The sequence below is a fragment of the Carassius gibelio genome, chromosome B8 (genome assembly GCF_023724105.1).
Source record: "Carassius gibelio isolate Cgi1373 ecotype wild population from Czech Republic chromosome B8, carGib1.2-hapl.c, whole genome shotgun sequence".
NCBI lineage: Eukaryota > Metazoa > Chordata > Actinopteri > Cypriniformes > Cyprinidae > Carassius > Carassius gibelio.
In genome coordinates, this window is record NC_068403.1 from 28,401,968 (window position 1) to 28,418,669 (window position 16,702).

At 42.2% G+C, this 16,702-nt stretch overlaps 1 protein-coding gene across 1 annotated transcript in view; it reads left to right on the forward strand.

Moving 5' to 3' along the window:
• cfap74 (cilia and flagella associated protein 74) overlaps window positions 1-16,702 on the forward strand; it is an 88,789-nt gene that overhangs the window by 16,895 nt on the left and 55,192 nt on the right. The window contains exons 14-20 of the mRNA XM_052562869.1: window positions 7,378-7,444; window positions 7,827-7,916; window positions 8,035-8,190; window positions 9,137-9,251; window positions 10,677-10,795; window positions 14,154-14,276; window positions 14,379-14,500. Of these exons, the coding sequence (XP_052418829.1) occupies window positions 7,378-7,444; window positions 7,827-7,916; window positions 8,035-8,190; window positions 9,137-9,251; window positions 10,677-10,795; window positions 14,154-14,276; window positions 14,379-14,500 (792 nt within the window). The remainder of the gene's footprint in view (window positions 1-7,377; window positions 7,445-7,826; window positions 7,917-8,034; window positions 8,191-9,136; window positions 9,252-10,676; window positions 10,796-14,153; window positions 14,277-14,378; window positions 14,501-16,702) is intronic.

Below are 16,702 nucleotides of genomic sequence, written 5' to 3' on the forward strand. Positions count from 1 at the left end.
TGTTAAGACAAGGCCATCAGCAAAGCAAATTTTTCTGGGCCCCAAAATGTGAATGTTGGTTGCTTCTCGCAATATAAATTATTTCAGATGATTTTACTCTCATTTGGTTCTCACAATATAGACAAAACCACACTCATCATGTGCTCTATGAGTTTATGGAAACCAGGAAACATGCTACTTAGCTTTTGCCTCTTAATAATAATTAGTTTGTGCTAATTAAAATCTATTCTCATGTCACAATGTGTATTTCATTTATATAGTATTAACAACATTAGCATATCTATTTATATGCTGGCATCAAAGTTGAATGTAAATGCAGGGTGATTCTCTCATGCGGTCAATTTGTAGTTATTGCAAAGAAATTCAGTAACACTTTATTTTGATGGATCTTTTTAAAGGGTTCATATGATGCAATTTCAAATTTTCCTTACTCTTTTGAGTGTAACAAGCCATTCATGAATAGATAAAATACCTAAAGTTGTAAAGACTAACGTCTCAAACCCTTTATAAAACTTTATAAAAGTTTAGACATGTCCATGCCCTCCTAAAAACAGCTCGTTTAGACAACCCCCCACATGTCTACGTCTGTCACAGACACGCCAGGCTCCAACACCATCCAATCACAGTGTACTCCCTCACCTGAGTTCTGATCACACACACCTGCCCCTCGTCAGCACCCTAGTCAACTGGTACATAAAAGACACTCACACACACACACACACACAGCCACTGTCTGGTCTCGTTTGTACCTAGGGCTCACATACTTGCTTTCTGTAAGGACTTCCATTGTTATACTTACCTGTCTCGAGTGAGTGTGTCTTCATCCTCCAATGTCTCAACTCCTATACTGCCACTTGGATCTTCACTCTGCTTTATACTAAGGACAGTATCTTTACACTCACTCATCAGTCACGATTGTCTCTTCAGTTTGACTCGCCGGTGTTCACTATCCCATTTGCTTGTGTCAATAAAACACCTTACCTGTGATTTCCCGTCTCCGACCTGTCTGTACTGTAACAAGGTCACTATGTGGGAAGATTTACATAATACCTCCCAAATATTCGGGCAAAGAAAGGAGTAACTTTTATTCTCATTGTAGAATTTTTACCACTGCTGCTCATGGAGACACTGTGTGTTTTGTTGTGAAAGCAAAACTACTTTGTCTGGCCTTCCAAAAGAGGATGATATCTGCCTCATCCCTAGAGCTGATCCATACTGGTTACTGAGGAAATGCCTCAAATTCCCGCTATAGATTGGTGTTGTGAGTTCGTATGGGTAAGGAAGAGGACAAGGGGTCGGCTGGACTGCTGACGTATATTTATTAACTGAAATTAAACAAACGTTTTCAAACACCCTATGGTGACTTCTATTTTGCTGCGTTCACTCGGTGCTTTCGCTTTCCGGCTTCCGGTTTCCAGTTTCGACTCCCGTCAGCAGTCCCGCTCTCTCTCCCTTGCTTCCGTCTCTCCTGGCGTTTTATACCCGCTCCACGCCAATTACTAGAACAAGAAACAGGTGATAATAATTTCTGCCCAAACCACTCACTTACCGCTCGTCTCCTGATCCTCTCTCCCGCTGCAAACTTCGCTAAACCACGCCCCCCCTGCCACATACCCCCACCGCCCGACTCAGGCCGGGGAGCCGTCCGGCCTGCACCCCCCCACCCCCCCCCCCATTCCTGGAGAGGAAGTCAGCCACCGCCATCTGAACACCCGGCCTGTGGATCATCTTGAATTTAAAAGGCTGAAGAGCTAGATACTCCTGGGACAGGACCGCCCCTAGCCCCCTGTCCGACGCGTCTGTCTGCAACAGAAAAGGGAGAGAAAAGTCAGGAGAGTGTAATAACGACCCGCCACATAGAGCAGCCTTGACCTGGGTAAAAGCCTGCTGACACGGCTCCGTCCACTGGACCGTATCTGGCACCTCCTTTTTAGTGAGGTCAGTCAAGGGGCTGGTGAGGTCCGAATAATTAGGAATAAACCGCCTATAATATCCCGCCAGCCCCAAGAACTGCCTCACCTCCTTTTTGGTCTTGGGACATGGGCAGGTCGCAATAGCGGCTGTCTTATCAATTTGGGGATGCACCTGTCCATGCCCCAAGTGGAAGCCCAGATACCTTACTTCCACTCGCCCAATTGCACACTTCTTTGGGTTGGCCGTGAGGCCTGCTCCTCTCAGCGACCTCAGAACAGCCCTCAGATGCTGCATATGCCGCTGCCAATCATTACTGAATATAATGATATCATCCAGGTAGGCAGCCGCATATGCCGCATGGGGCCGCAAGATTCTATCCATGAGGCGCTGAAAGGTTGCAGGCGCCCCGAACAAGCCAAAGGGAAGGGTAACAAATTGGTGTAAACCAAACGGCGTTGTGAAAGCTGTTTTATCTCGGGATAATGGAGACAAGGGGAACTGCCAATAACCCTTCGTTAAGTCCAATGTCGAATAAAAGCGAGCCGTGCCTAACCGATCAAGCAACTCGTCAACCCGCGGCATTGGACACACGTCGAACTTCGACACAGCATTCACCTTGCGATAATCCACACAGAACCGGACTGAGCCGTCCGTTTTCGGAACTAAAACTATCGGGCTCGCCCAGTTACTGTTGGATTCTTCTATTACCCCCATGTCAAGCATAGCGCCTAATTCAGCCTGAACTACTTTTTTCTTGTGCTCAGGTAAGCGATACGGCCGGCTGCGAACTACCACGCCCGGCTCGGTCTCGATATGGTGCTGAATTAGGTTAGTGCGGCCCGGTAGGGGCGAAAAGACATCGGCAAAATCTGCCTGTAACTTCGTTAAATCAGTGAGTTGGCACGGCGAGAGATGATCTCCACCTGGAGCCAGGGCGAGGGATTGTGGTTTTATATTCGCCTCTGGCCCGAGATCATCCTCCCCCCCAATCACCGTTGCCAACATCACTGATTCCGCCTCATTCCATTTTTTAAGGAGATTGAGATGGTAAACCTGATGCTCCACATTCCTATCGGACAGTATTACCTCATAATCGAGATCCCCGACTTGGCGTGCGACCTCAAACGGCCCCTGCCACTTAGCCAATAATTTAGAGCTCGACGTTGGGAGTAATACAAGTACTTTCTCTCCCGGTGCAAATTTCCGTAAGCTAGTTCCCCTGTTATACAGCCGACTCTGGCGGTCCTGGGCTTGTAACAAATTCTCCCTTGATAGCCGCCCCAATGTGTGGAGTTTTGTTCTCAAGTCCAGTACGTATTGAATTTCGTTTTTGCCCTGAGATGGTCCCTCCTCCCAAGTTTCTCTCAGAACGTCCAGCACCCCCCGGGGCTGGCGTCCATAGAGAAGCTCGAAGGGGGAAAACCCCGTGGAGGCTTGTGGGACCTCTCGCACAGCGAATAACAAGGGCTCTAGCCACCTGTCCCAATTTTTGGCGTCTTCCTGAACGAACTTACGGATCATGGATTTAAGAGTGCGATTAAATCGTTCGACCAGGCCGTCCATTTGTGGGTGATAGACGCTTGTTCGAATCGACTTAATGCCCAACAATCCGTATAGTTCGCGTAGCGTACGTGACATAAACGCCGTACCTTGATCAGTAAGGATTTCTTTCGGAACCCCCACCCGGGAGATAAGACGAAACAGGGCATCCGCAACACTTTTAGCGGAAATGTTGCGGAGGGCCACTGCTTCAGGATATCGTGTTGCATAATCAACTATGACTAATGCAAAGCGATGTCCTCGTGCTGATCGCTCTAATGGCCCGATGAGGTCCATACCAATTCTTTCGAAGGGGGCCTGCATTAATGGGAGAGGGCGCAACGGCGCTTTTGGGGCGGCCGGTGGGTTCACCAACTGACATTCCGGACAAGACGCGCACCACCTGCGCATGTTGTCATGAATGCCCGGCCAGAAGAATCGGGTCATGAGGCGATTTAGTGTGGCTGCCTGTCCCAAATGGCCCGCCATAGGATTAGAATGAGCCACATGGAAAAGCATTTCCCTGCGGCTCTTTGGAACTAACAACTGGGTTGTATTTACTTTTGTCTGAGCGTCTTGGGTCACTCGATACAACCGGTCTTTTAAAATGGCAAAATAGGGATAGGAGAGCGGAAGGGCTGGTCGGAGAGGCTGGCCATCGATGGTGCGGACCTGCTGGAACGCATGTTTTAGCGTCTCATCCTGAGACTGCTCCAGGGGAAAGTCATCGTGGTCCGAGAGAATTAGTCTCCCGATTCCACTCGGTTCCCCTGAAGCCGGCCTCAGCGGTCCTGGCTCAGTTTCCCCCACCTGCACCCGCGCGGTCCCCTTCCGTGCCATTTTTCCCCAAGAGGCATCCGCACATAACGACCCCAATAAATCTGTAAACGCGGGCCAATTCGTCCCCAAAATCACGGGATGCCGGAGGTGGGGACTAACCACCACCTCCACACTATGTTTTTGTCCCCGAAATTGAATCAAAATTGGGACGACCGGATATTCCACCACATCCCCGTGTACACACCGCACCTTAACCACGCGGCTTGTATCCAATGCCCCCGGTTGAACCAGGCTTTGATGGATTGAGGTTTGGTTGCATCCTGAATCCACCTAGGCCGGGTATGTACCCCCCTTGATACTCACGGGAATTTGGTACTCGCCAGCCTGACCGGCGGTGGCCCGTGGGTCGTCCGGGACCCGGACCATCATCTCCACCTCCATCACTGGACACCTGTCCACGAAATGCTCCGGGTCCCCGCAACGCCAACAGACCAGCCCAGACCTACCCGCCGCCCCAATGGCAGGGAGTGGAGAGGGGAATTGGCGTGGAGAGAGCGGAGAGACGGAATTACTGTCCCCTCCCGCAGCCCCGAGGCCCGCCCCCCTGGGCGGGGCCCTTATGTACGCGAAGCGGCCTTGGTCCGTCCCGCTCCGCCCCCGGGGCGGGACACGAGGAGGGCCAGGTGGACGGGACCTAGGGAGAGGGACAGGGCGAGAGAGAGAAGGGGAGAGAGAGTTAGTAGGTGGGGGTGTGCCGACCCCTGGGCACGCCACCATGTGGTCCTCCGCCAGGTGGATGGCTTATTCCAGCGACGCGGGGTGGTGGCACTGGACCCACTCGGCCGTCTTCTTGGGGAGCCGAGTGATGAACTGCTCCAGCACCACCAGATCGATGACACGCTCCACGTCGCTTCCCTCGGCCAGTAGCCACTTGCGGCAGGTCGCGGAGCTGTTGGGCCAACGCAAGGGTCGGCCGGCCTCGCCCAAGTCCAGGGAGCGGAAGCGTTGCCGGTGTTGTTCGGGCGATCGGCCGACCCGCTGGAGGATGGCCCTCTTCAGATCGTCGAAGACCAGGAGGTTCGTCACTGGCAGTTGTTGTGCGGCCACCTGGGCCTCGCCGGAGAGCAGGGGAATAAGGCGCACCGGCCACTGCTCACGGGGCCACCCACAGGCCTCAGCCGCCTTTTCAAAAAGTTCCAGGAAGGCCTCCGGATCATCCTGGGCCCCCATCTTGTGCAGTGGCAGGTGCATGGCAGGCGGCCCGGCGGCATCAGCGCGAACCTCCTGATCGAACCAGCCCTGGAACCTCTCGCGGTCCTCCTGCTGGGCCTGGACGATGGCCTGGAACCGTCGCTCCTGGTCGGTCCTCAGATCCAGCAGCGCCTGGTGTTGCTCACGGTGGAGGACCGCGAGGGAAGAAATGATGTCCGCAAGCGGCGTGGAGGACGGGCTTTGCATGGCGGTGGCGTCGGTCCGTCTTCCTTCCCGGGTTTCGGCACCAGTGTTGTGAGTTCGTATGGGTAAGGAAGAGGACAAGGGGTCGGCTGGACTGCTGACGTATATTTATTAACTGAAATTAAACAAACGTTTTCAAACACCCTATGGTGACTTCTATTTTGCTGCGTTCACTCGGTGCTTTCGCTTTCCGGCTTCCGGTTTCCGGTTTCGACTCCCGTCAGCAGTCCCGCTCTCTCTCCCTTGCTTCCGTCTCTCCTGGCGTTTTATACCCGCTCCACGCCAATTACTAGAACAAGAAACAGGTGATAATAATTTCTGCCCAAACCACTCACTTACCGCTCGTCTCCTGATCCTCTCTCCCGCTGCAAACTTCGCTAAACCACGCCCCCCCCTGCCACAATTGGCTTTCACCATGGATAAAGGGGAGTCTAGCTTGGGGTTGTCGGGATTGCTCCTTCGTCGAATCTCAGCAGCCGTTCCTCACTCAAGCCCGCTAGCCACTCCTTTGAATCTGCCAGTCATTCTTCACTCAAGCCCATTGGCCACTCCTTCATCGAATCCGCTGGCCACGCCATATTTTGAGTGTGCAGTACATTTGATACGTCTTATGCATCTGTGCACAAAGACTGTTTCTGTAAAGTGGGGCAATTCCAACTTTGCCAAGGACATCCTGGTGCTTCTGACTCGCAGCCTGTGAGTAGGTTTTTTAAATTTTAAGAATTTGCCACTGACTATTCAAATGCAAGTTTTGAGTAGTGTACAGTGGCACTAGTTTGTCATTTCTCTGATCACAAATGCAGACATGGGTTTTATTTTTACGTAACGCGATACGCAACACAATGTGTAAAAAGACAGTATAAGTCATTATAATCAGTAATTATGTCCCCACTGGATGCAACAAATCCCTCGTTTGTAATAGGTTTCATTGGTTTTGTCTGGTCCGGTTGGGAGATGGCATCACAGTATGTTAAGGGGTGTAACATTTCCATCATACGCTTAATGTAATCAGCCAGTCACAATGCACTGGATAGCTGGCCAGTCAGAGCACACCTCACTTTTCAGAACCATGAGCTTTGTAAAAATGGACTATGTAATAATATTGAGACTCCATATACATCGGGAAGAAGGAGGCGGGAACCGGCGGACAATCAAAACATTTTAATAATTGAAAAATAAACACAAAACAGCACACCAGCCCCTCACAATGTTTTTTTTTGTTTTGTTTTTTTGTACCGCATAAACACATTGCATTACACCAAATACAAAACATAATGTTGTTTTTAGCAACGTCGTATGACCCCTTTAAGCATTCTGTTGACAATAAGTAACTTTGCATCTACATGTACATGTCAACAAACATGTAGTCTTTAGAGTATTAGTAGATTGTCTGCTTCATTTCTGCTAAATGTTTATTGTGATGATCTCCCAACAGACATTCTTATGACTATAAGTAACTTTGTAAGTACATGTCAACTTTACTTTAACCCTAACTCTACCAGTCAACTACTACTCTACTAACACTCTAATGAGAGTTAGTAGATATGTAGGTGCAATGTTACTTATATTCAACACAATGTTGAAGGGACCATCAAAATAAAGTGAAACCTGAATTACAAATTTCACTATAAATCTGTTTGCTTTTATTTTTTCTAATTCAATAAATCTGTGAACTTTTTTTTCTTTCAGTTTTGAGCCACCAGGGCCTATGTCTGCAGGCATGGCTTGTGAACTGGAGGTTATATTTAGGCCTTTGGTAATGTTTTTCCCCACTTTATATATTTATCATCTCTAGTTTTTCACAGGAAATATATTTATTTACTTTACTCTGTAGTCACTACTCATCCCTGTGATGTATTGCCAGAGAAAATAAGATGAAATTCTGTTGTAACTTTGTTTTTGTTTTTATTATTATATCACTGCATATGAGCAGGAAAATTAGTAGATAAAACCTATAATTTCAGTTGAACATTTGCAATTTTTTTCTTTCTTTCTTTCTTTTCTTTCTTTCTTTCTTTCTTTCTTTCTTTCTTTCTTTCTTTCTTTCTTTCTTTCTTTCTTTCTTTCTTTCACTGTTTTAAATACAATTAAACTGATTGTGGAATGGTTTGTAATTCATATCCATTTTTTTGTTTTAGCTTGATGTGGATTTGGATGGAATGATTCATTTTCAGTCAGCTACTGGCCCTTTTTCAGTTTCCATTAAGTGCTCCAAGAAAAAATGTGAGGTAAGGTGATTAAATTATCCATCACAGATTTCACACAAGATAATGGGCTTTTGAGGAGCTGTTAATAAGGTTTTTTCATTTAATTTTTTTTATTAATTTAATCTTATTTTTTCTCCAGGTGGTGGTTGATCAGTGGCTTGTGGATTTTGGTTCTCATGTGGTTGGACAGAACGTTTCACGAGTAATCACCTTAACCAACAGAGGAGCCCTAGGCACTCGTTACATGCTGACCCCCATCACCAACGGCCCACTTGAGCAATCCTTCACAACACTGGTGAACAACACTGCTATAGAATATTATCTTTGGCAGAGCCTTATTTAAAGGCCACTGTGGTCATAAATGAACCGAGAGGGAGATAGTCCTGATGTTTGGTTATGTTCATATTTCTAAAAGGTTGAATCTCACTAAAATATGTTCAGGTAGGGGTGCCAGCTTTTTAATCCCCAGATATGCTAAAGGTGGTAGAATAAAGTGCCAGTGCAGATATGTTGCTGTATTACTTCAAACAGATGCAAATCTTATGTTACAGGAAACATTCACCAACACACAGACATCTCATAGACTCATTACTTCAAGGCAATGATCTATATGGCTGACCCAAACCCTCAAAGAAACCTGTTTACATTTGTAGATACAACTTTATTAGATGATTTGTCCAAATTATATACCTTTTAAAGAGTAAGGCCATGTTTCTCTTCAAAATGTAGACCTTCACAAGTGCAACCAAACCTGTGGACACACACAAACTGTACACTTATACAATTTATGTAAAATTTTCATAAATGTACTAAATATTTGACTTCTGTGCTGATTCCTGTGTGCAAATAATAATAATAAAAATTACAACATACATTGATTGTCAAATCAACGTAAGGTTTACACAGGATTTCAGTTACACATGGTGGAGGATATGGGACAACAGACCCCATTATAACAAAATCACTTTAGCCAATCAAAATTAATATCCTTGCCAACACAGGACAGCTGGCAATCTTATGATCAGGTCATATTTTGCAAACACATCTTTGGACAGTTCTTGACAAGTTTCATGAAATTAACCCATTAGCTACAGTTTACAATAATTTGTGTTAGTTACATTGATGACAGTCTTAATTATGAAGGCAATCAGTTGCACATAATAACATTGATTAACAATTGGGCACAGAGAAGGTCTTTGGGAAGTTAAGATTTAATTTTTATAGTCAATCTCTCTGCCCAGATTTCTGGTAAAACTTCCAGTGCTGAGATGCCGAGTGTAAATGTAGAGAACACAGCAGAAATTCCATCAGGCACAAAGAACACAGGAGACGTTGCTCACATGGACCTTAAACAAGGTAACACAATGCTTTTTTCTGTAGTTTAGTGTTGCTGTTGTTGTTGTTTTTTGTTTGTTGCAGTAACAGAATTGTAATTGTGGTCATTTTAGTTGCAAATGTAAAAATGTCAACATAATGTTCATGTTGATGTGGCTGTATATTTTTAATTAGGCCTGCATTCTTACTAGGCTCTTTGAGCAATGACTTAACCCCTTGTTCAACCAGCATCCAAAACAAAAATAATCAATTAAAACTAATTGTGCTGACGTCTGTCTAAAAAAATTAAACAGAATTGTTTCTTAATTTTACATTATTGTATATTAAAGGCTGTGGTTGATTTCACTTTTTTTGACGTTAGTTTGTTGGCTGTTTGAGCAATATCTGCAAAGATGCAGTGCTGAAGGTTCAATGCAAACTGAGATATCAGCTTTAAAAAATCTGGCAGTTTAATGCCTACAAAAAATGCTGGTAAGGGACTATAACACAATGGTCTGTTATGTCACAAACCCAAATAAACCCGGCCCCCAGGAACACACAACAAAGGGTGCGAGGCCATGATGTGCTGCTTTAGAGAAGGGGAAGAGAAAACTAGGGTTGCACGTAAAAGTTTGTGCATATATGAATTGCAAATCTGTCTTCTAACGATTCTAATGGACGCAAAGTTTCAAAACCAATGTTCTAAAGCAGCAGTTCCCAATCCTGTTCCTCACGTCGCTCTGCATCTCTCTCTCTCTCTCTCTCTCTCTCTCTCTCTCTCATTCAGATCGTCAGATCAGCTCCAGTAAACTGTCCCATTTATCCACTTATTTTCACAAAGCAATGAGAAGCATTATACATGGACACGTATACGGTTGCTGTGCTGTATTAAAGCTTTAATCTGAATAAAACTGTATATTAAAAGCATATCTAAAAGTATGAGACAACAACAAACAAACATACCATTAAGAGCCATGCTTGCACAGGTTCTGTGCAATCCTCTTCATTAATATTCTCTGTGTCTCAATTGGACTCAAATTAATAAGCAATATAGAGGACGTCATGGTTTACAGTACAACCGGAGTACATTATGAGCTTGAGGGACGGGATGTTCAGATGCGCTGTAGAGACAGTTTAGTGAACCACAGCACACTGAGAGCTGACCAGTCGCATATTTCTGAGGGAGGGGCTTCAAAATAACAGGAGATAAATTGAGGCATTTGTCAGAGAAGGGACAGATCAGTGTGGAATAAAAGTAAATTATGTGAACAATAATGCGTTTTAAATTTTTTTAGCATGAACACGTTAGACTGCACCACATAAACTCAATCACGCCTAGGAAAAAAAAGGGAAAGGTCAACCACCCCTTTAATAGAAGGGTTTTTTTTTTTTTTTTTGCATTCCCATTGCAATGTATTCATTTTGTAATTGTATTTATTAGTAAATTCTCCTTGCCTGTAATGGTAGGTGTGTCTCCTGTCAGCAGTCGTGGTCCTGATGAGCTTCTGATGGCTGATTCAGGATTAGTGGATACTACAGTGGAGCAGCAGAGCAGCTTTGAGCCAACTGAGTTTAGCATTGGAGCGGTATGAGCACACTGACCATTTACACACATTTAAAAAAAAATCTGGTAAAATCAGTAATTAATCCTGGTACATTGAACCCTGGCATATCTTGCTTCAGGTTTCAATATTTCAGTTAACAATTAATCCTGGATATTCACAAACTGACAGTTCAGACTGAGCATTTCTAAACCTTTCTTATTTGCATATTTGTGTGCCAGTGTCAATGATTGGACAAATGCAGCATAACAACAACATAACAACATAATGGCTCTAGCATTCTGTATCCCAAGTTATTTATAGAATTTTTCCTAAATGGATTTCCATTTTTGTATGGTTTATTAGGATCAGACAATATTTGACCTAAATACAACTATTTGAAAATCTGGAATCTGAGGGTGCAAAAAAAATCTAAATACTGAGAAAACCGCCTTTTGAAGTTGTCCAAATGAATTCTTAGCAATGCATATTATTAATCAAAAATTATGTTTTTTATATATTTATGGTAGGAAATTTAAAAAATATCTTTATGGAACATGATCTTTACTTAATATCCTAATGATTTTTGGCATAACAGAAAAATCTATAATTTTGACCCATACAATGATTTTTTGGCTATTGCTAAAAATATATCCCAGCGACTTAAGACTGGGTTTGTGGTCCAGGGTCACAAATAATTGCAAAGAATACCATGACCAGTAGGTTGCACGATAAATATCTGCTGCTGTATTTGAAATCACGCATGTGATTTAATTTACCGCTGTTTAGAGAACCAGCTTTACTGACAAGATGCGCATTAATTATTGGCCAATATTTATCGTGCACCCCTAATAACAAGACATATACCCAGTACAGTATGGTCTCTTTTGATAACATTACTTAATGCATTAACTAACATGAACTAATGATGAACAATAATTATATTTACATAATTTATCAATGTAAGTTAATAAAAATGTTCATGTTAGTTAACAGTACAGTGATTAACAGAAACAACTTTAAACTCATTTGCATTTAAAGTGCAACCCACCAAAACATTCTATTGTAGACATGCTTTAAAAATTATATTTTCCAGATGTTATAATAAGTGATCTGTGGAGTATTTTCAGCTGAAACTTCACACCCATTCCGGCAACACCCAAGACCAATATTACCTCTTGTAAAAAAGTTTTGGTAACACTTTCTTTGAAGCCCATATTCATATTAACTAAAGCCCTATTTCGGACGGGACTAGTTTTACAGGGGGTCGTTAGAGAAATCTGTTTCACAGACATACTTGGTGATTTTAATCCCGTCCAAATCTGCCACGTCTGTGTTTTTCTCACACAACCTCTGTGATAATTGCAGAGCAAACAACCTACTGTTTTTCAGCAAACTCCGTGATCCTCTGGGAAAACTAATCCCGTCCAAATGTGAATGTCTGTGATTGCCAGTGATATTTTATTTCACAGCTTGTTTCCTCATGTGTTTAGGCCAATGTGAATTACCGTAGATGCTCTTACCTCGCGGATGTTTGAGATATTTGACTCCCGGCAAAGAAATAATAATAATAAAAAAATTAAAATAATAAAATCAAGAGCCAGATCACGTAAACTGTTAATACTGGCTATTGTAATATCAGCATCAGGTAAGATTACTCATGTTCCTTTATGCACTCAGTTACATAATGTTTTAATTACAGATGTACCTTTATGAAAATTAAACATGGGTTTAGCCTACTACAAAAAAACAAAACAAGTTAAACTACAGAAACCACACATTAACATGGTTTTTCTATACTAGCTATTTAGTATTTATTGTGTAATAATACTAATGGTAATCAATCTGAATGACTATATATGCAATGCACGCATACAGAGCGTGTGATCTCTGTGACGCCCAGATGCACAAAACAGCCCCTCCCACCTCTGTAATAAACACAATGTTAGTCCCGTCTGAATTGGTACATGAAAATCACAAATGTCAGGTGATAAGAATCAAACTCAAACGTAGTTTAGAAAATTTGTCCCATCCAAATAGGGCTTAAGATTAATAAATGCTATGTAAATATTGTTTATATTAAGTAATATAGTTACTTGATGTTAACAGGCCCTATCATACACCCGGCGCAAAGCGAGCAAGTGTGTTTTCTAGTTTCAGTCCGGCGCCGTTCACATTTTCCCATCCAGCGCCACGTCATTTAATTAGCAAATGCTTTTGCGCTCATTTTTGCGCCCATGGGCATGCTGGTCTAAAAAAGAGGTGTGATCAGGCGTATTGCTGGCACATTGCTATTTTAAGGAGCTGAAAATAGACTGCGCCATAGACCAACTCAAACCTGGTCTAAAGTCTGGCGCAATGTTTTTTCTTTGTTGTTTAAAGCATGTTATCATAGGCGGGTCTGCAACACACATACACGCTGCTTATTAAACACAGGGACGCACAGAAGCACACAAACATGTGTAAAAATCTATCAAGTCACCTTTATTTATATAGCGCAAAAATGTATTGCGTCAAAGCAACTGAACAACATTCATTAGCAAAACAGTGTGTCAATAATGCAAAATGATAGTTAAAGACAGTTCATCATTGAATTCAGTGATGTCATCTCTGTTCAGTTAAATAGTGTCTGTGCATTTACATGTCATAATGGATAGTCATCGCATATATCTATCTATTTGCTCGCACACGAACAGTTCCGTTTCATCTCGGAGACGCGTTCTGTTTTTGTGCTTGCCAAATTCCACTGTGTTAAATAGCAAATCTGTCATGGCACTAGCGCAACTGGCTCTTAAAGGGAATGGAAGATGAGACTCTGATTGATTTATTTCACGTTACGCCCAAAAAACACCCATTACTCATTAAGAGAATAGGGACAACCCGTTTAGACCATACGCCAACTATTTTTCTGTCGTTAAAATAACAAAAGTGGATTTGGACAAGCCCTGAGTGCACCTGCGTTGTGCGCTTTACACTAGGCGTCTAGATCATTAAAATTGGGCCCAACAACTGAAAGATTATTGTAAAGTGGTGTCACCATCTTAAAGAGTCCCGATTCAGTTCCCTCGAACACAGTGGTGAAGCAGTGAAGATATTGCTGCACTCTAGGCCAAGCAGCAAAGACTTTGGTAAATAAAGATCAAATAAAGATACAAATGTAAATGTATTTGACTGAAGACTTTTTTGTTGCTGTGTCAGTGGGCAAATGTTTGCCCATGGTGTGAGAAGCTCTATAGGAATCCATTGTTAGAATTCTAAATCCTCTCTGGGGTGAACATTTGTGCTTAACCTTTCATGCTCTGCAATTAAACACCACTATATATATCTGCAATTTATTCATAGTGAATCTCACTTTGGTGTGAGAGTTAAATGGAAATGTGACAGATTGATTGTCTCTCTGCAGGCGTATGTTGGTGATGTCGGCCCATTTATGAGTGTCAAACTACCCATCATCTTCACACCAACAATTCCAGGGGAGGCAAAACTGGATTTCCAAATCACATTTTCTCAACCTAGTTGTCAACCGGTATCAGTTTCACACAATTTTTTTTTTTTTTTTTGATATTTGCTTAATATAACAGCTCAGCAGATTAACTTGACTTTTCTCCTTGTTTTCTTGAATGCATAGATTATGGTTTCAGTTTGTGGGGTGGCAGAGAGTGCACCAATCTGGGTGACCAAGCCAAATATTGACCTAAAAATCTGCATGTATGATCGACTGTATCAGGACAGCATCGAAGTTCAAAGCAGGTGAATTGCACCATTTATATTTTTATCAACACAACATCCACATCAGCCATTGATCTCTATACCTCATCAGATAGTTTGAAAGTCCGATGTGTCATTTACACCCGTTTTACTCCTTATATATCTATATATATATATATCCGTTTTCCCAAAATCTTTGTTGTGGGCAGTGTTGGGCATTAACGCGTTACTGTAATTTGATTACTTTTTTAGTAATGGAGTAATCTACCGTGTTATAATTTTCAAAATAGTAATTAGAGTATAGTTACAAGCCAAGGTCTCTATATGTTACCGCCACGTTACATTGCTGACAGAATGCAGTGTTTTATAATCTAGAGATTGTAAAAAGGATGTAGCACACCTACTGTCGAGTCAAGTGCCAGTGGATTAGAGACCTTCTCCCGCGAGACCCGACGCAACAGAAAGCAGTGTGTGGGACAAGACTTGATGTGTGTGTGGGATTCGGGAGAATAAATTGATTTGCTGGACTCCCGTAAAATAGAAATATCTAAACAAATAAATTATTAATCTATTGCACAAAAGCATAATATAATTAATATAAAGTAATATGAAATATAAACGATTAACAGGTGTGTATGGAGTGTTTCTGTTTAGGCTATAACATGTGTTTGCAGCTAAGCAATGCAGTGCTGAAATGAGCTTGCTCACGAATCCTCTCATTATAACACACAAATTGTAGACATAATAAAATATTCATTATGCATATATTTATTAAGTTATAACAGAGATTTGGAGATTGCAATGAATTGAGATGTCTTTTAGAGATTATAAATGCAGTGCTCTTTGCTTGCATTCTGCCAAACCATGCACGCAGCAACCGTAGGCTTTAGTTAAAAATAACAATGTTCTGTGAATGTTGATGCTTTAATAACAAATATTTAAAGGGAGCGTGTATGCTGGGATTTCATACATTTCATGGAGAAAGAAAGGAACGTTAACTAGTAATGTAACTAATTACTAATTATTATTATTATTATTATAATAATTATTATAGTATAATACACTGTAGAGGCACATCTACTGTATGTTTAGACGACTGCTTAATAGTCTGCCATGTAATCAAATCAAATTAAGACGTAGAGTATGCCTATTTTAGTCGCATTATCAAAGTGCAGTATAGACATAAACTCCTTAATCACACTATTACTGTCGTGTAGGACTTTTTGCCATATTTTACACACGGAAGTGGTCAATCGTTTGACAGCTAACAAAAGAGCATGGCTTTAATAATGCCATCATCTGTTTCCACGTATAGCATGAAAAATAATTAACTGGATTCAAAGCTTTCGTAAAATAAAAAATGAAACACCCAAAACTGTATATGGCATCATAAAGAAGATGAACTATACACATAAAATTCTGGAAGGGACGTTGGATGGCGTCACGTGGGGATGTAATGACGTGTAGCATTAATCGATCTATGTACTACAACATGTAAAACAGGAACATGAAAGGAATATTCTAAAAGCAACTCATGTAAAAACCTTTATCATAATATTAAGTTAAGGTAAATAATTAGATTACTGATTTCCATGTAAAGGTAGTCAGTGATAGTGTATTTCCTGTTGTTGCACTCTATTTCTGACCTATTGTACAGTATTACACCATCTGTTCTATTACTCATTGGTAAGAGTGCTCTAAAGCTTTTTAATAAACATAAAGTACTGTACAATGGATTTGTGATAAATCCAGAGTATGTATAAAAGACCATTATAGAGCAACATCAACATTTATTTGATGGCTGATGCCTTGAGCATTTAGACCCTGATCAATTGCTCTAAATCTACTTTACTAAATGTGAGTAGAATCTTGTCAAACTTGCAAGCAGGAGTTGCATGATCTAGAGCTCTCGGTGTAGCTGTCAGTCTGACTTATGTTCAGGATGATCATGCATTATAACCTGCTGTTCTTGAAGCTTGTTGCTGCAGGCAGTGTCCAACACTAGGTAGAATGGGTCACCTATTCCAGATCCATATAAATAGTGGGAATACTGCATATTAAACAGCCCTACCGATGTGGATTTGAATGAGTGCTGTCAGCTGCTTCTTGTTCTTTGTTTATTTTTCTGGTTACATAGTCCAGTTTTGATTTGTGAAGCATGTGCTCTCTGCTGTAGGAAGATAATGTTACTAAAACTAAAATCTTACCTGAATCACCATAGATGTTTACATTTTTACAATCTAG